Raw genomic sequence first — 21,133 nt, 5'->3', positions numbered from 1 at the left:
GTCAAGTACTTTCAGTAAAAAAATAGCTATTCGAACACACCTTCTCCGTTTTTGTGACTCATTAGATAGGTATTTCACTTGACCCATATGTTTCATCTTATATAGAACTGTGAATTTTTAAAGGCAGTGCTTTAAGGCCTGACTTTCAAGTCATGAGGTTCATCTATTCATACGCAATCTATGCAGGGGGTCTTTTGGCCAGAAATAGATCCTGAAATGTTCGATTTTCTCCTCTTCTTTTTATGGTATGATATGGTTTTTGTTTCTTTCATTTACATTGGGGACTAAAGAAATGATCAGTGTGTATTGTTGGTTTATAGAACTTGTTACTAATGTGTATTTTGCATTATAAGCAGTCAACCTGACTACAAACTATCATTATTTGTATTCCGTGTGGAAAGAGGTCGGGTCAATTTCGAGTGTTATCTGACATCTAAATATTTTTTAATTAGTTCAGACATTGATATAACAATGAAAAGTCGACTGAACATGATTAATTTTGCATCTTCTATAATTCAAAGCGGAATTCGGTTTATGAATGAGAAACCGTAAAGCGTTTTCAATTTCGGTATTAGTTATGTATGTTGTCTACGTATTATCCTGGTTCCCAGTACTACGTTCCGGGTATTAGCTATTTGCTATATGTGATGTGTAACATTACGATTGGGTACCAGCCAATCTACGTGTGTATATGTATATGATTTCCCGCCAAAATGACCGACTTACAGCTATGGAAAAATAGTCCTTAAACGTTCCGTATAATGATATGCAAATTCATAATTAATCATAACTTTTTTTATCTTTATATAATAAATATAACAAAATGGATTCCACAAAATTGAAAATAGCATTATTTTACGAGGATTTCTCATGGTTTTTTTCACTTCCGGGCGCAGTAATACGTATGTTTTGAAGAAGCTGGAAGAATTTGACAAAGTGAATTGAGAAGGAAACGGATAGATATACGTCCTTGCTATCAGGTAAACCAATTTAAATGTACAGAACAAACACATTTACTTCACACAAATAGTACAGGCTTAAGCATTTTATTGTCTTATACACGACTTTAGTGTTTAAACGACGGCGACCTACAAGGTACGGGTCATACTGGGTCAAGTCTAAATATGTATACATATCCACGTGCTATTAGATAGAAAGCATCGTAATGCAATATCTACATTTTTTTTCTCCTTTATACATCATTTAAGCAGATACATTTCTCCTTTATACATCGTTTAACCAGATATATTTCTCTTTCAAATACACTTCAACACGGGTTGTATGTACGTATCTTTTCTAGTGTTTTCTTGTCCTTATTAAAGTTCATTTGTTGATGTTTAAATATTTTTGAACGACTGAACACAGGAGTGAATGAATGCAACAATTATATATACTGAAGACTTGGGCTGTACAATGATAGTGTACGTATATCATACTGATAATTATTCTAGCAGTAATTATGTTAATTTAGGATGTAATGGCAGGAATTCATGAGCTATGCCTCAGGCTTTATGAAAAAATATCAATGACATTTGTAAACAGGAACAAAACATTGACATGAATGATGCTCTCTTCTATGTTATATTTATTTAGGTATGTATGTTAAACTTAAGTTATAAAACTTTTTTCAGGGCACAAACCCACTTTACAGAGACTTGTCTACTGCCATTCCCATCCTATTTTCATGCACCATTTGCAAGCAAGAGACTGAATGGTTTGCAAAATTAATAATCAGGACGGTGTCTCATTAAACCAAAAGAACTAAACTGGATGAATATTGTAGGAGAAATCTAGAGGAAAGTTTTGATTTGTGAAATTGGTTTTCCTGAAAAGTCATTCATCCTAGCCTGCAGAAAGGAACCAAAACTGTCCACCACCAACTGACGAGCTAATGTTGAGCTTCACATATGGAATTACTCAAATACCATCAATGTCTATGTTTTCAGCACAGATTTCACAAGTTATGACACAGCTGTGCTTTTTTTATATCTGTTAAAGAGTTGTATACTAAATTTTATTTTTTTTATCAATAAATATATATTGTGTTATTTAAGAACTTGTATTTTGCAAAAAGATGCATACTAGTGAATGAAAGTGGTGCAGTTCATTTTGCTTTGGTATATATATAGAATTGAATTACAATTGTTCATGTTATTGGAATGCATATAAAAATAAGGAGATGGGGTACAATGTATATACATGATATTTAGTGAGTTTATCAAGCAAATTAAGTGAATAAGAAATAGGTATAAGCAGTTACAGGTACTACTGTACAATCTCAAACAATGAGAAAAACTCATACCCTAAAGAGAATTTCATATTTACAAGTAAGTTTTGTTTTTGCGTTGAATAATTTTCTTCTATTGTTTTAATTGCAAATATGGAAAGTGGTTTAAATGCTAATGAGACAGCTGTTATGGCCACAAAGCCTTAACTGAAAACTTCTTTTTCATTCATACCGGTAGATTTTGCCTGGAGTTAGAAACATATTTGCCAACTTTTCAAAATGCACATGGGGGTTTTACGTGAATGATGGTTCATATACATGTAGTAATACAAAACCTTCAAAAGGGCCTTCAAATGGAAGCAGGACAAGTCGCCCCACTGGCTAATCACCCCACTTTTTAAAAAAACGTTACACACTAATTTATCAAATCGCCCCACATGTGAAATTGGTAAAATCATGTTTAATATTACTCCTGCCAACTCGCCCTACTTATAAAAAAACGGTAATATTTAGATTAATAAATATATATAATTAAAAAAAAAACTCACACCACGCTAATGAAAACTAATCTACACAGAATACAAACAAATGAAAATTTATTTAATTACTGTTATTGATATACTGAAATTATAATTCTAAAAAAAAATGTATTGTTGAAGAATAACTGTAAGTTTTGAAGCTTAGTTATTTGCATAACAATTGAAAAGAAACCTGTTAATTGTATCATAATGCAATATAAGGAATTTAACTTATATTCAACGGGATAACATCTTTTTCCATATGTGGGGCGAGTTGGCATTACTAAATTCATCCTGGTTAATAATATATTTATCTAGATTTCACTGATTTCCATTAGGTGGGGCCAGTTGGCAGGAGTAATATTAACGGAATTTAACTTTAACGGGATAACATCTTTTTATACGACCCCAAAAAAATTTTGGGATCGTATAATGGTATGATGTCGTCGTCATCCAAAGACACATTGGTTACCAGATAATAACTTAAGTTTAAGTGAATAGATCTTCATGAAATTTTTTCAGAAGGTTCAATACCACAAAAGGAAGGTTGGGATTGATTTTGGGGATGATGGTCCCAACCGATTAGGAATAAAGGGGCCCAAAACAAGCATTTTTCTAGTTTATGGATAATAACTTGTGTAGAAGTATTTCAATTGCTCTGAAATCATATCGCAATGTTTAAAACCACAAGTAGAAGGTTTGGATTCATAGAAGGGGTTATGGGGCCAAAGTTTAGGAATTAAGGGTCAAAAAGGGGTCAAAACAAGCATTTTTCTAGTTTCAAGACAATAACTTAAGTGTAATTGTATGGATCTCTCTGAAATTGTACTACAAGGTTCAATACTGCAATGGAAAGCATGGGATTGAGTTTAAGTGTTATTGCTCCAAGGGGGTTTCGAAAAGTTGGGGGGGGGGGATTTTTTGTTTACGATTTTTGAAGGGCTTCCTTTTTTTTCAAAATTTTTCAAATTTCGAATTTTGAAAAGTTTCAAGAAGAAATCTTCAATTGCACAGTATTGTGCAATAGATTTGTTAGATCTTTGACCACATTAATTTTGTGACAAAAACCTAATATGTCAAAAATTTGATCACAATTCAAATTCAGACAGAATCAAGCTTGAATATTGTGACCAAATTTGCCACAACTGTTCAGGGTTCAACCACTTGGGTGGTATAAAGCTGCGCCCTGCGTTACATTTATATAAGTGGGGCGAGTTGGCATTACAAAATTCTTCCTGGTTAATAATATATTTATCTAGATAATATCGTTTTCTATTAGGTGTGGCGAGTTGGCAGGAGTAATATTAATGGGATTTAACACATTTCACAAGTGGGGCGATTTGGTAATCCAGGTTAGGCGTGGTATTTTTTCAAGTGGGGCAAGTTAGTGAAAAAGTGGGGCTATTTGCCAGTGGGGTGATTTGTCATGGATTCCCTTCAAATATATTCTAATGTGGTTTTTGGCCTCTTCGTGCATTAACAAGCTCATAGCCATTGTTGAATTAATTGTTTTCCTTAAAATAGTCGACAAAATTGCTCTTACAAAATTTCCATTTGGGAGCCTCGAGATCAATGGGGGAAATACTCTGCAAATACTGACAGACTAATGTCAGTTGGCAGGTATGGTCATCAAAAAAGTTGACATGTTACTATGTACATTTACCATTATGTTTCTTGATGTTCTTGCTATACACACAGTACAGAGACTAGTCAGTCTTTGTGAACTATTTTTTATGAAAGTCATAGAATATGCGTATACAATCAATAATTAAAAATAGTCTATTTATATTGAAAAGGAAAAGTTCTTATATGTCTAAAGAAGAGGGACGAAAGACACCAAAGGGACAGTCAAACTCATAAATTTAAAGCAAACTGACAAGGTCATGGCTAAAAATGCATTTCATGGCGAGGCACAGAAAATATACTGTAAACAGTAGACTATAGATATAGGTGAACTAGGTACAAAAGAACTCTAAATCTTAAATACTACAAACCACCTCTGTTCTATGGAAGATAATGATATAACTGGACTAGAAATACACACAACATGTAATTAACTGCCTTTACAGTGCTTTCGCGCTTTGATTTGTGTTATAACGTCAACCTGTAGCTTTAATATATAAAAATGATAGAATCTGAAGCAAGACGATGTATGAAATATTCTTACTTTGTACGATATCAAGATAAAATACTCAACTCAAACACGCCCTAACATAAAAAGATGCTCTCATTTTTTTTCTTTTCAATACAATTGTTACCAATTTTTTTGATTTTTTTCTTCAGTCACATAATGGAAGGGCAGACACGAAAATTACTTAACTAATAGATTGATATATTTTCTGTCCGTGGTATTTTTTTCAAAAAAAATCGGAGGTTATGCATTTTTGTCATCCAACTTGAAAGATACCCATGTCGTCAACTTGATATCTAATTGTTCTGCTTAACTATGAACTAGATAAATTGAAAACTTATCAAAATGCTGTTTTTAAAATAAAACAGTTTGTAATTGAGAAGAAAATTGCAATTTTGTTTGTTTCTATTACATTTTAAAAATTTTGTCACTATAGTAAACAATACAGTAATCATTTATTGCCTTCTCTAAAAAAGAGCTTCGATTCTTTTGTTCTATTTCAACCTGGTTTCCGACTGTTACATTAAATAAACATGTTAAATGCTTATTCAAATAGCTGCATTGTATTTCTTCTTTCACATGTACTGTTTATATCATTGCAACATAGAATGCACAATGCAATACTTGTTACTCAATCATTTAAACTGAAACTCAAAAATATAATTTATAAATCTTGAAACTTGGTACGTACAAATGGTTTTCGCTTAACAATGGTACAAGCCCTGAAAGCGACCTCTTTCTGTGGACATTTCCCCTATAAAGTAAATTTGAAAGAAAGTCACAAAATCCTTAAAACTAATCACAAACTACTTACCTTTTGCTGTTCGTCTATATAGAAAAATAAACAATATGGCAACCAAACAATTACTTCAAATTAACAGTATTTATCGCCAAATAAGGAAAACCACAGAATAGGGATATCACTAACGACCAAAAAATAAAAAGAAGGAAAAAGCATGTAATTGAGTGTAAAGTGGTGAAAGGGGTGCGGTTTTTCTTCTTCCAAATACAGTTTGATGGAAAATATGTAGGACTCAAATCTATGGCGGGTTCCAAATCTATGGCAGATTCCTAATCTATGGCAAATGTGACGTTACAAACGCCAAACAACTCAAATCTATGGCAGATTTTTGTTTTCTCCAAATCTATGGCAGATCTAACATATAACATCACAATTCAATAACGCCATATTACATCGTCGCCGCTGCAAACGATGGCTGAACCCATAGATTTTAACAACATTCTAGATGACAACAATTTGACGATAGTTTACATAAAGATGTGACCCATTATCCAAAAAAAGGGACACAATGTGCTGTACCGGTCGAAGCCCGCGATGAACAAGGACACCGCTTTTTTCAGAAACGGATATTTCAGAAAAGGAGTTATTATAGTAAACATTTTACTGTCTACGGTTGTCAAAGCTTATAAAGTGAAACATGAAATTAACGGATACCAATTTTATTTTGATCGTTATAAAATTAGAAAAAAGATGCCATTATGATGAATAACATATTATTTGAACATTCAAACTTTTCATTTTTACTCATCCCCCTTTTTTATTTATTAAAAATCCACCTTCTTGTTTGTTAAGGGACTTAACGTTAATTACTAGTTGGTCAAATGAATGCACAGATTAGAAAATGTTTATTTTTACGAGGCACATCATTTCAATCTTGAAGTCTGTATTTATGTTATGAATTCATCATTTACGTTTTTGCCGCCATGATTTTGTTGACCAGTATTTACTGTTTATTTCACAAATGTTTATAGACATGCTTCCGTTGTCAGAACATGTTCATTTTTTTAAATAATGCAAGTTAATGGTCGTATGTGTACTGCATTATTTTCCATTCGCAATTCATTTTCCATAGACTTGGACACAATAAAAATCCGCCAAAGATTAGGAAATTACAAAACTTGCCATAGATAAGAATTGTAAAAAATCTGCCATAGATTTGGGATGGCATGGCGTCACATTTGCCATAGATTAGGAATCTGCCATAGATTTGGAACCCACCATAGATTTGAGTCTTACATATATGTTCCTTTTCTTTGTTCTATTTAATGCACAGCCACAAATAGCGAATACATATAATTCTATGTTGATTTTAGTACTTCTTGTGTTATTCTGTACATCCAAAATATAAAATATATTTGTGTTCATAGAGGCTGATGATACAAGGAAAATAAATTACTTTCTAGAGGCTTTGCTGCTTTGAATATAATTTCAAAAAAATTTAACCTATGCATTATTGATTATTCTTTTATTCACTAGAAATAAGTATAGCATCACCTGGTGAAGGTCGTTGGCAGTACAGAGATGGGTATGGTGGATGGAAAGCCTATAGTAAAGAGCAGAATGACAAACTAGAAAAAGCATATTGTCATAACCCCAAGGGAGTCTCACTCATCTATGTGGGCAAGTCACAGTAAGTAATGATCAATTCAATTGTTTTTATTTATAGCAGTATAAATTTAAAATATTTCAAATATTAAGATATTTTGAAATTAATATAAATGAATAATTTATTAAATTTGTTAATCACTATAATATTTTCTTTTAGGTACAGAATAATGTTTGCAAAATTCAAACAAGTCAATTTAAAGACAAAGGAAATGATAGATGTTAGAAGAAATGTTTGTAAGTACACTTAGTTCAGTGTTTTTTCTGGGTATTTTGGGAAAAAGGACCTGGCCTTTATACAAATTTGTTGCTGTGATTTACGCATTACAAGTTATCATGAATAATAAAGATGAAAATAAATTTTGAGATTGTTTGGGAAGTACCCTCTGAAAATTAGGAAAAATATACACTATAAAATCTGCCATTTGGAGTAGGTCTGAATATCCGAGCCTGTGGAATGCTAGAAAAATCCATGAAGTGTTGTGTTAAAGAGATGACGGGAATTGATACAGTTCTGCATTCTCATTTTTGTGATATTTTGATTTATTATAGTAAAGTTGACATCTTTTTTAAAATCACAAATAACATACTGGCTAATTTTAGGAATTGTGCTTATTTCTAAGACAAATTATTCTACCAAAGATAATTTCGAAAAAAAATGGATTTTTTGTTTAAAAATGACAAACAACTTATTTTTGAATTTTATTTATGTGCATTCAAAAAAAACATACTAAAATACAGTCAATTGATCCCCTTATGCATAGAGTTTGGGTATTGTAATTTTTACAATATTTTGAAACAAGTTTTTACTAGTTTTCGCTCATTGCACATTTTAAATGAATTTCAGAAAATAATAAAAAAAAAAAAAACTTTAATAGAATAGAGAGGGAATTGGGAATACATCTATGTCACAAATCAGAACCTACTCAGCGCTTTAATTGCTTTTTTTATGCCCCACCTAGGATAGTAGAGGGGCATTATGTTTTCTGGTCTGTGCGTCCGTTCGTCCCTTCGTCCGTCCGTTCGTCTGTCCATCTGTCCCGCTTCAGGTTAAAGTTTTTGGTCCAGGTAGTTTTTGATGAAGTTGAAGTCCAATTGACTTCAAACTTGGTACACATGTTCCTTATGATATGATCTTTCTAATTTTAATGCCAAATTAAAGATTTAACCTGAATTTTACTGTCCACTGAACATAGAAAATGATAGTGCGAGTGGGGCATTCGCGTACTGAGGACACATTCTTGTTTTATCTAGAAGTCACAGTGAGGTCTTCAACACATAGCAATAACTCTCACATAATTGCAAGTGTAAGACTTCTCCTAGTACATATTTTATAGCAACTTCAAATATTAATCTTCATATAGTGTTTTCCAGTTGTTGCCAAATGTTTTATAGAAACTTCAAGTTTAGCCGTCAGAAAAGAGAATAATGTGCTATCTGGTGTATGCAGAGCTCAGTGGAAACAAAGCACAAACTCTAAACAAAATACATAAACTAATCATTTATGTCTTTACAAAACAAGGAAACATTCTATTCTTTAACTAATTGCATTTCATTGAATGGTCATTGTCACATACAGGAACATTTTTCACTAATGCCAAACATGAAAAACTACAGTTATTTAGAATAGGAACATGTGGAATCAAATATGTATATGTTAAGTTTAAATGCATTTGTTCTACTATATCTTTAATACTAATATTATATTTATTTTTAGAGTATTTTTTTTTTAATTACAGCTACAATTTGATGAAACAAGAAGAACCTAATTATATCCAATGGAACAAATATTGACTAAATATAAATTGAAGCCTTGTCAAATGAAATGCTTGAGCTGTTGTCATGTAGCTATAGTGATGAGGGAAAGAACAGAAATTAACCAATCCTTTAAAATAATTTATATTATATCAACATTTGACATTTTCAAGATTCCTTTGATTGAGAGAATAAACTTTTTCATTTGGTTTTAAATTAATGGTACTAAATGTGACCATGTCGAAACAAAAAGAACCATATGGGAGATTAATGTATATATGACAATGGTGATTGTTTTAACTTGTTGAATATTTATTATTTGTTTTTTTAAGGGGCAACACCGTTATGTAAATATTGTGTTATTCATCATCTGAATACATGCCAACTTGATGAAGGGTTTCAAGGGGACCTAATGCATGTGTTTTCCATCTAAATATTTTTAGTCTATCTATACATTTAAGTCTTGAAAGAGTTGATGTATATGTTAAATGCTATTTGAACTCACTAGAATGCCTGTTTTGAAGTAAATAGTTAAATTTATGGAGGATTTTAAGATTCAGTTTATATATATAGCTTCCCGTGGGGAAAATTCCCCATAAATCAGAAAAATTGATTGGCAAAATAACATCTGTCTTTGGGATATCTTTTAAAGTTATTTTTCTCTAATTCCGTGGCAATTTAACCCTTTCTGAATCTATTGTGTAAAAAGATTTAATTAATGTGTGGTTGCCAATGATCTCAGAAGATGATTGAATGAAGGTAGGGGTCATAACCTTTGTCAGCCTAATGGATGAATCAAAATATGAAACAAGTACGTGTTAATGAAATTACCATCATCGTGAAATGTGGAAGGCACAATAGAGGGCATATTCATTTTACAAAAGATTTTTTTTTTATTCATTACAGAAACAAGATTTTACATAGTTACTCGTTGATTATCATCTCTGATTTTAAAAAAGATAATTCAACTGTCTGGATTGGATAAATCCCATAATCCACTGGTATCAATGTAAGAATCTCTATTTATTTTTGTTTGTATCCATCAAAAAAACTAAAGCTTTTTCCTATAGCTATATAGGAGACCATGTACGTGGTTTTACTATTTGCTTTAGTGTCGTAGTTGTATTTATTTGTTGACATTAAGTACGTTAACTCATAATTCCTTCCTCTCTTCACACAACAACAGGGATCATATTAATACTAATGAATCTACAGTATTTCATACATTGTAGTTTAGAACAAGGTAACAAACCAAGAAGGAAATTTTGAAAAAATGGATGTCTTTTCTTTTGAATCCGAATAGATTGAATCTGTAAAATAGGATTGGACAATATTTTATTTTATTTCAATTGAGAATGGCTTTGGTTGTTAATAGACCAATGTTTAAGTTGGCTTTCTGTTCAATAAATATATAAGTTTAAGCATCACTGAATGTTAACATGAGTCATATTGTAATTTCCTATCCAGTTCATTTTTTCATCAGAGATTACAACCTTATGACCATATTGGTTTGGATGGCTGAGCTAGTTTTCTTTCAAAATGTTCGTAGGACTATATGAAAGCAGTGGCAAGAAGGTGTTGATAAACTTTCAGTATTAATGTGAAATAAATTAGTAGAAAAGGAGCATGAGACATGAAAGCTTAGTTATTTTGTTAATCATGTACAAGGTGTATGCATTGTGATAAAGAATAGTGACTAAGTTATTGTTTTGTTCACGTTATGATAGTGTACAATGTATTAATAGTGTGATAAAGTTATTGATTCTTGTCTGTTAAACAGATAAAATTTTAAGACAATAAAAATATAGTAATATAACTTAATGTGTTACACAAAAAGCACCTTATACATATATGTGCTTTTGTAAATGTGTATTTATGTATAAAAACAATTGAATAAAAATTTTTTCCCATGCACATTTCAATAACATTTTTCTGTCAGTAAAATTGATGGGTGTTTTGTTTTTGAAGCGATATGTTATTTAATTACTATTTTATTGTAATGAAACAAAAGCTGAGGATGTCAAAGAGTAGACATGTTTTAAATAGAATCACATTTTATTTTTTTTTCAGTAGAAATGTCGAAATTCAAATAAATTACCATAGATGCACACATGTTTTGGATAAATATAGAGAAAGAATAATTTTCTGTGAATTAACATGATGGTGAATCAATGTAAAGAAATAAATAAAATATCATTAATGAGGACAAAGGCAGATAATTACTAGAACGAAAATGATGGCAACTGTTCATGTTTTTTAAATGAAATGTTTAAAAAGTAAAATTTGCAAGTATTTTTACACAACTGTAAACATGTAAATAACGGAAGAAAATTTGCCACTGTGGTTATTTAGTCTATGTTTAGAACTGTGTTGTTTTCCAGATTAATTTCACATTGATCATGATGATTATATTGGTTTTCACCTGTTTCATCATTTTTACATTTTCGGGTTTAAAATGTTTGGCTGTGAGCGTTCTTGATGAAGTTTAATACAGAAAGACGCTTTGGATAAATCAAATTAATAGAGAGATATTTTCAGATTCCTGCAGGAGTTCTATTCTAAACAGTTTTCTGTTTTTGTGTGCACCTGCGACAAAAAGGCAAGGGCATATTAATTTACCCCTTTTATTCTGTTAGTCTGTCCTTCTGTCCAGATTAGAATACATTGTTTCTCCGGCGGTCTCCTCCTACAATTTTGGAGGTACTGGAGGTACAACTTTAAGTGTTTTAGGATGCCCATACACATAAAATAAAAGTGCATGGACAAAGGATTTAGATTTTTATGCCCCCACCGTAGCGGAGGAGGTATTAAGTTTTACCCTTGTCTGTCTGTACGTCCAAAATTGGCAAATATAAAAAAGTAGATGTGGTATGATTGCCAATGAGACAACTATCCACAAAAGACCAAAATGACACAGACATTAACAACTATTGGGCACCGTACGGCCTTCAACAATGAGCAAAGCCCATACCGCATGGCCAGCTATAAGACAATGTATAACAATTCAAAAGAGAACACTAACGGCCTTATTTGTGTAAAAAAATGAAAAGTTGGTTCCTGTTCTCTATCTTATGTTTGCCTCAAACAAATGGTATGCAACTTATACACAATACGTATTACCACAAAATACTGATCAAGGTTGAATTTTTGGGGCTTCACTTTTAAAAACGTTTTAGAGTTATGCCCTGTAACAATCTGACAAACTGCTAAATTTTTCGTTTATGTTCTCTTACTTTAGTTTCTCTCAACCAAATGGTATGAAATTTATATACAATGCTTATTACCAAAAAAAAACAGATCAAGTTTTAATTTTGGTTGTGTCACTCTGACCGTTATGCCCCTCTACAAATTTGCTGATTTTTTTGTTTCCGTTCTCTAATGCATGATATATGATACTTATACACAATTGTTATTATCACAAAATTCAAATCAAGTACAAATTTGGATATCTTCACTTTAACCATTTTTAGTTATGTCACTTTTAACCTTATGTGATATGCAAGCGGGGGCATGGGACACATTCCCTATTTATTTTACAAATTTTCTGATTTTGATTTTTTTTCTTCAAAAACATTGTATTCTTAAAATGACAGTCACTATTTTGTTACTAGCTGCATAAATAGATCATGGATTGTCTGGTTTTCTCCTTTTAGAGCGGTTACACCATCATGCATAGTGTAAAATTTATAATTTCCCATGGTTAGGCGGGGGCATCATTTGTGTCTTACAAACAGCGTAACAATTTCAATTTGTGAGTTAAAATCAGTTTGTCAAATCTAAAATATGTGGAACTATATTCAAGCATATGACAGAGAAGAATAAAGGGCCATATCTAGTTTTCTCAAAGTGAGTGGACACAGATAAACTGTTCGTATAAAGCTTATCATTTCAGAAGGTATATGACCTGGTTGCTTCATATCTTTTATGCACATAACTTGTGTTACGAAGTTTTCATCTGTCATATGTCCATTCTCCTTGGCAGCATATGCATTGTTCAGTAAAATTGAGAATGGAAATGGGGAATGTGTCAAAGAGACAACAACCCGACCAAAATAAAAAAACAACAGCAGAAGGTCACCAACAGGTCTTCAATGTAGCGAGAAATTCCCGCACCCGGAGGCGTCCTTCAGCTGGCCCCTAAACAAATATATACTAGTTCAGTGATAATGAACGCCATACTAATTTCCAAATTGTACACAAGAAACTAACCGCTTTAAAAAAGTTTTTATGTCAAGTGAAATACTCTTGGGTTTCTCAATTGCAACGTCTGTAAAATGTTAGACACGGTTCATCTGAGATGGGTCATTTCATGGGTCGAGAGAAAGGATAAATATACGTGTTCAAGACCTATCTTGAATGCAATAAGCTATATTTCAACTTTTTTTTAGGAATGATTATTAGGTGTACTTCTAATAGTTTTCATCTGACCTTGACCTCAATTTCATGTTTCATCAGACCATGTTATGTCTGTGTTTGGTCTATTTCTCAGATACTATACTCATTAAGCTAATTATCTTTTATGTATGAAATGATTCAAAGGGGAGCATATCTGTCTGGCAGGTTTCACATGACCTTGACCTCATATTGTAGCATATTAATCTTTTGCAATAAAAATTCATAATTTCAAATAAAATTTGTAGATTTAGCTAACTAAGTCCTTATATTTGTATAAAATAACATTCGTTTATAGTGGAACATTGTTTAAACAATGAATTAGCTGCAATCAATATTTGCTTGCTAGTCCCTCTCTGCGATCACAAAAAGATAACTCTGGCTCATTTCCCAATCTTTTTATCATTAATACGGCTCATTTCCCAATCTTTTTATCATTAATACGGCTCATTTCCCAATCTTTTTATCATTAATACGGCTCATTTCCCAATCAATCTATCATGAAGGGAAATAATTTCATGCTATTTTTATTCATAGTCTATTTCAAAAATAATAAAAAGTTCTTTATATTGGTATGTAAAAAATTTAAACGTTTCAAATTTATGAAATTATATTCGTACATCAATTGTTTTGATTCATCAATAACAAAAACTGAAATTTATTGCATTGATTCATTTTGTAATTATTCAAAATTATATCAGAAACCTAAACATAATTATAAAAAAAAATGAACCTGTTAAGGGGAAACAATTCTCGTATAACTTTTCCGAATTGGCACATAATACCACGGAATGTCACTCATCATACAAATGGCACAACCATATAATTAATTAACTGCGCAATCGCGCTCCACCTTCAATGATGATTCTGAATTATAAATATAACCAAAAGTTGTTAATCTATAGATAGTGAAGACTAATAAAAGCTAACCCACTGTAAAAAATTTTGTTTGCACTTTTTCAAAACTTCCTCAGGAAAAATTCTCTAGCCACTTGACTTTCATAACTCAAAATTAACGTTTTTACAGAATATTTGAATACAGTAGTTACAGATTATTCGCTTCTCAAAGTGTAAGACGCAATACAAGTCGTATGCTTGCACAATCTTGCCGAAATACGGATTTAATTAAGTCCTAAACATTTTGACATTTCTTCGTACATTTTTATCGAAAACCGGTTTAAATAAATCACACGTACGTGTTAAGATCCGACTAAATACCTATTTCCCGATATGTTCAGGTAAAATTGCTACATATTGGATGTAGTTGTTCAAAATCAGATTAATATATTTTAAAAGATGTAGACTAATCATCAAAATGAAAGAAAAAATAATAAAATGGCAACATAATACATGTGTATAGTATGTTATTTCATATAATGTATACTGTTTAACAGATCTGATTCTTAGGAATTAAAAGTTTTTTGTATTAGAAGACGATCGCTAACTCCGTTCTGATTTTTGAAAAATCAGTACTGCTATTCTTTTTCTTATCTTAACCAGTATTAATGTGCTAGGACTTCTCGTAGTTTTTCCCAAAACACCGTGTTGCCATATTCATCATTCGGATACTCAATGTAAGACTGATCTTGTACAAGCTGAAGAATATGTAGTGGTAGTTGCCCAGGTCGGATTTGTTCCAAGAAAATCATAAATAAAATATTCTCTTTATCTCTGGAATAAATACTTTCCATTCTTGCCATGTTGTATTCGAACATACACCAGTACGATTCTAGAAAATGACATGACATAACAATGATTACTTTACGACTAACATGATTGAATAGATGACGTAATATTAGCCGCGATGTCGTTACCTGGAACAAAGTCCCTTTTATGGATGCATAGTTTGAGTCCTCCATCTCTTTCAAGTTGATGTAGAAGATTATTGTGGACAAAATCTGAGTCATTTTCGTCGTAGGAAATGAATGCATCGTATTTGTATTCGCGAGTATCTGTGCTGGTTGGTGTTTTTATTGTTCCATGGTATTTACTTTTGATTATATAATATAGATAACGTATTTTCCACCTGTGTCTATATATCATACCCCAAAGAACTATTGAACCACAGAAGGCGATTAGTATAGCAATTCCTATGACCAGAGCAGTATATGATGAACACTCCTTTCTAAGCATATCATATATATGTTGAGCTTCCTTCAGGTCAAGTGTGGTTCTGTCCTTAAGCTGGCAGCTTGTTAAATGTAAGTTGTCAAGATATGGATGATATATTGAAACCCATTGAACGAAATCGACATTGTCACAAATGCATTGAAAATTATTCCCGCTTATATCAACTTTCAGTTCTTCATTCTGTTTGAATTTTTCTTGCAGCTGGTCACGAAAACTTTGAGAAAGAGATGACAGTCTGTTTTTTGAAATATCAAGGTACAACAAGTAATCCATATGACTTAAATCAAATGTGATATTTTCTAACATGTTATTACTTATAGTCAACTTTCGGAGCAATCTCTGCTGTTTGAAAAACATCCATGGAAGCTGTTGAATTCGATTTAAAGACAAGTCAATTTCTTCAAGTTTTTTAACGTCTCGTAGTATTTCGCCATCTACATCTTTTGGCAAAACAAAGCCAAGTAAGTTATTTTGAATGTAAAGGTATTTTAGATTTCGAATTCCTATGAAAAAGTTCTTAGATATGTTGGAACAGAAATTATTCGATATATTTACGTATTCAAGGTTGTCTAAAGATTTCAGAGGTCCAGTCCAAGAAAAAAATATGTTTGAGCTGGCGTCAATATATTTTAGCTTATTGCTTGTTAAAAAAACAAGAGGAATTTCATATCGTAGATTACAACCTCTACAAATAAGCGTAGTTAAATTTGGAGGAACCGATACGGGTATAAAAGCTGGATAAGTCTTATTTACTACCAACTGTGGATGCATGTAAAGTTGTGATAATATTTGGCTGTCTTTTGATCTTATACAGCTGTCTTCAACAAAATCACATGTTTCTGGTACTTCGGTTGGGTTATGTACTGCAAACAAATTTGATATATTTGCAAACTGTCCCGGAACCTTTGTGATATCATCAATAAAGCCACTATAAAATGTATAAGAAAATTCATTTTCTGCTGCAAACAAATTCCGCATCGTTTTAGGTAAGTGCAAAAGCGCTCCTGGTTCAATCAGTTGGATTCTATTGCCATCAATGTGTAAAGTTTCTAGTGTTGTATTTCTAAGACTCTGAAAATTTGTAATAGTGATTTGTGTATTTAGTTCGAAATTTTGATGCACTCTGTTAATATTCAATGTTTTAATTGATGTATACGGCAGATCGTAGGTTATATTTTCGACACCTGTAAACTTTAAACATCGATTTACAGACACATCAAGATTGGTCAAGTAGCTTAATTTACGAAATGTTCCTTTGTAAATATAATTGATAGAACATTTCGACACATTTATTGTTTCGATTTTTGGTAACAGTCGAAACACTTGCGCTGTTAAAGTTTTCACATTACATGCACCAGAAAAACCAGATACATCCAAGTGTCTGAGATTCGGCATTCTCCAAAACATTCTAGACATATTGTTCGGTTGTCGAAAGTCTAATTTGGCCGTAACAAGTGAAAATCCCGTTAAGTTCAAATCCAATGAGTCATAAGGGTTCCTTTTAAAGTTTAATTCTATCAAACTCTTTAAGACAGTCAAAGCATATTTATGTACAGCTATTATGTTGTTGTTATTTAGAAGTAGTCTTTTAAGACTCGTTAGTCCTGAGAAGGATCTCTGCCGTAATTTAGAAATTATATTGTAGGATAGGTCTAAGGATTCAAGTTGATCGTTGTTTTGAAATACATCGTCAGGAATTTCCGTGATCAAATTTCCATTTAAGTTTATTTCACTTAAATTTTTTGGTAATGGGGGAATTTCTGTAAGATTTCTACTAGAACAATCGATCTTTTCCGTCTTCTGTGTACATTTACATGGCGGATCTAATTGACATTTCTTGCCAGAAACAATAAATATTACAGAACTTAAAACAAGCCATACAACTGTTAATGTTTTCCTCCTGTCCATATTATCTGTAAAATATTAACAATAATATAGAATTATAATTACAAATGGCTTCTGCTTCTGCTGATCTTTAGAGAGCATACGGTGTATCTGATTTTAAACATATAAAGCTTCGTACATGATATATAAGTCATGAAGATGGAGTATTATAAGTTTGACTGTCCCTCTGGTATTTTTCGCCCCTCTTTTACAGATCAGCTGAATTATCTATCGTTGAAAACAATTAGTGTGTCATTATATTTCAGTTGAAGCCAACATTTGCATGTTTTTTGGCTGATTATTAACCACGCAAACTTTTTATCACAAATGATTAATACAATACACTTTAATTCTAACTGAATATATATTTCAATTTGTAAATAAGGATAAGATACATGCCGTTTTTCCCCATTCTATCCAATTTTGATTCCAATGATTCTCGGGGCGGAGGGTTGTCGAATTTGGTATACCAAATTCAATTTAAGAAAATGAAAGACTTACTCAATGTTTGTAAGTTTAAACTATAATGAGTAGACAAAAAAGTCATTTTTGAAATTGGGTCATCTTAGGTGTATAATGTTGAATAACAGTGAAAAATATACTGAAACAATTGTCATATACAGGAAAAGTTTCAAATGACTGCACAAGTGTAATAATAGAATTGAATAGAAGGTTTGTTAAAATGAGAGATACATAAGTTTCCATTGATAAAAAACAAAACTACAGTTTACTTTTTTTATTCCATATATGGCAAAACATTGTACTTCACTATTTTTGTTTTCTTATCGAAAGCGGTAGTTGTAACACGTTTCAATCTATATTTGAACTATTAATTATCACGGAATATGTAGATAAAGGCAACAGTAATACATCGCTGTTCTATAGTCTTTGTTCAATTAAGCGAAAACAAATCAGAGTGACGGATTAAAACGGATCGATTTATACTAGCTACTAGCTGTTGCTTTTATTTTAAAGGAAATATATGAAAATATAATGAAATCTTTCTTTTGTTCACAGTATGATAGATAGTACACCATTCATAAACTCTTGAGCTCTAGGGAACAAATACAACATACAAAAAAGTTGTTTGTACTGAATTCGGGTGGTATTAACCCGTTTAACTGTATATGGAAGTGTTTGTTTTGAATTGATTATAATCGTTGTTCTTAAAGTTTTGTTGAAATATTTGCTACTAATGTTGGTGGTGCTCGTGGAAAAAAAATCATTCTTAAATTAAGTCAACATATATTTGTTATAACTTTATTAGTGAATCGGTAAATTTTGTAGAATGGTTTGCTCTATAACATTAACATTGTTAATTTTGTACGCGTCTTATAGGTAAGATTTAAAATAAAAATCGTTCTGGGTGTCTTATGTCATAGAATTGAAATAATTATATCATGTCATGCTTTATGCATATCCTAGCATCCATACTAACTGTATTTATAAACCTGGATATATATATTTGGTCGTGTGGTCTAGCGCACCGGATACAGTGCAGGCGATTTTGTGTCACGATCTCTCAGTAGCATGGGTTCGAATCCCGGCGAGGGGAGAACAAAAAAAAAATATGCGAAAGCAAATTTATAGATCTAACATTGTTCGGTTGATGTTTAGACGAGTTGTATATACATAATGTACACAGCCATGTATCACCATCATTGCTGGTGATCCGATGGATAAATCTGTTGTAGAGTTGTCACCGACTCAGACGTACTTATATATATATTAAATGACTGAATAAATAGTCAACGATTAACCTTACAGGGCGATGGATCATGTAATAAGATTCTGTACACTACAAAATATAATATATAACAAATCAAAAAGGGTACAACATCACCATTAAATAAGTATAAAATGAACAACTATTAGATATTTTGGATAACAGAAGGATATCTGTTATCCGAAAAATCTAATATTTGTTCATGTAATAGTTATTTAATGGTGATGTTTTACCCTTCTTGACTTGTTATATATTATATATATAACTAGTTTAAACATCAACCTAACAATGTTAGATCTCTAAATAAGCTTTCGCAAATTTTTGGTTCTTCTCTCGCCGGGATTCGAACCCATGCTACTGAGATATCGTGACACCAAATCGCCTGCACTGTAACCGGTGCGCTAGACCACACGACCACCTGGGCTTCATAAAAATTGAAGCTGCCGGTGGCCGGGTGTTACCTTTCCACGTCAGTTTTAATCAGTTTTAATCTAGTCGTACTACAGTACATGATATATAAGGCATGAAGATTTTATTTTTACAGATCAGCTAAATTATCTATAGTAAAGGATCCTACAAATTATTGTAGTATACAGTCACAGAAAATAATTATATTTATAAGTACGTCTGAGGCAGTGACAACTCTACAACAGATTTATCCATCGGATCACCAGCAGTGATGGTGATACATGGCTGTGTTCATTATGTATATATAACTCGTCTAAACATCAACCCAACAATGTTAGATCTGTAAATTTGCTTTCGCAAATTTTTGGTTCTTCCTCGCCGGTATTCGAACCCATGCTACTGAGATATCGTGAAATATATAAACGTTGGCGGCGTCCACATAAATATTCACTCTCTAATTAAAGCGTTTGAAATTTCAATAACTTTTTTAAACTATCCTGGATTTCTACTAAACTTAGATAGACGCTTGTTTATAATCTTAAGATAGTATCAAGAAAAACATTTTGTTAATAAAATCCTCTTATAAAAGTGACTTAGTATTTCTGCGAGTTAAAAATACATTCCCTCTGTTGTTCAATTTTTTAGAATTTTAGTAACTAGCCTGGATTTGTACCAAACTTGAAAAGAAGCTGCTTTAAGATAAAACGCTAGCATCTAGAAGTAATTTGGCAAAAATGCATTTCCTGTTTTTTCAGTATATTACTTTTGGATTTAGTTTTCTTCAAGTTAACATTGCTTACAGTCTGCAGTTAAAGTTTTTAAAACATTAATAAACCATCCAGGATGTTTACCAAACTTGGACTGAAGCTTCTTACAATTAAAAGATATTATCATTTTTATCATTTGTTCATTCAATATATTTATTTTTCAAATCTTTTATAAATCTATAGATTTGATTGAATACTGTATTAAATTTTTTACAAGCATTTTTTTTCAAACATTTCAAAGTTTTATTTCATTAACTGTAAATCTGTTATGTGCATTCCCGTAACACACTGAAAACATAGACAACAGCAAAATTAGACAAGTCACTGGGTTCCACGGCACCTTACGAATATTTGTTATTATTAGCTGCTTTTTGTATGAAGTACAGATCTGATGAGACAAGCTCTTACCGGTGACAACTTGTTATTTTTTGTACTGCTTTGTCGCTGTTCCTTAGTTAAGGAGTCGTATTATTGCAGACATGTTTAACTTTACAATGTTCTTTGTGTGTCTTACCTAATAGTTCTGTTTTAGTATAAGTAAGTACGATGTTTTTTGTCGTGGTTGTGTCTTAAATAGCATACTGTCAGGTGTAGATTGTCCTATTGTTGACAGCTATACGGTGACCTTCATTTCACATCCTTGTCCTTTGTCTTTGGTGAATAGTAAGTTTTACAGATTTAGGAGAATGATAATTCTTATCTTCATTGACAAATATTGGCAACTTCTCGTCGAATGAAATTGTTTGATTTTACATTTTAAGTTGCATCATGTAATTTTTCCGTATACT

At 31.8% G+C, this 21,133-nt stretch overlaps 1 protein-coding gene and 1 pseudogene across 1 annotated transcript in view; one reads left to right on the top strand and one right to left on the bottom strand.

Moving 5' to 3' along the window:
* Positions 1–11,999, top strand: part of LOC134714925 (uncharacterized) — a 36,016-nt gene extending 24,017 nt beyond the window's left edge. Inside the window, exons 20-22 of the mRNA XM_063576637.1 lie at positions 7,155–7,308; positions 7,444–7,520; positions 9,023–11,999. Coding sequence (XP_063432707.1) covers positions 7,155–7,308; positions 7,444–7,520; positions 9,023–9,033 — 242 coding nt within the window. The 3' untranslated portion in view covers positions 9,034–11,999. The remainder of the gene's footprint in view (positions 1–7,154; positions 7,309–7,443; positions 7,521–9,022) is intronic.
* Positions 12,000–13,960: 1,961 nt separating this feature from the next.
* Positions 13,961–20,897, bottom strand: LOC134714920 (toll-like receptor 4; annotated as a pseudogene).
* Positions 20,898–21,133: the final 236 nt, after the last annotated feature.

The sequence above is a fragment of the Mytilus trossulus genome, chromosome 4, assembly GCF_036588685.1.
Source record: "Mytilus trossulus isolate FHL-02 chromosome 4, PNRI_Mtr1.1.1.hap1, whole genome shotgun sequence".
In the NCBI taxonomy this organism is placed as follows: domain Eukaryota; kingdom Metazoa; phylum Mollusca; class Bivalvia; order Mytilida; family Mytilidae; genus Mytilus; species Mytilus trossulus.
Note: the sequence above shows the minus strand (reverse complement) of the source record. Positions and strands in the feature narration are given on the sequence as shown.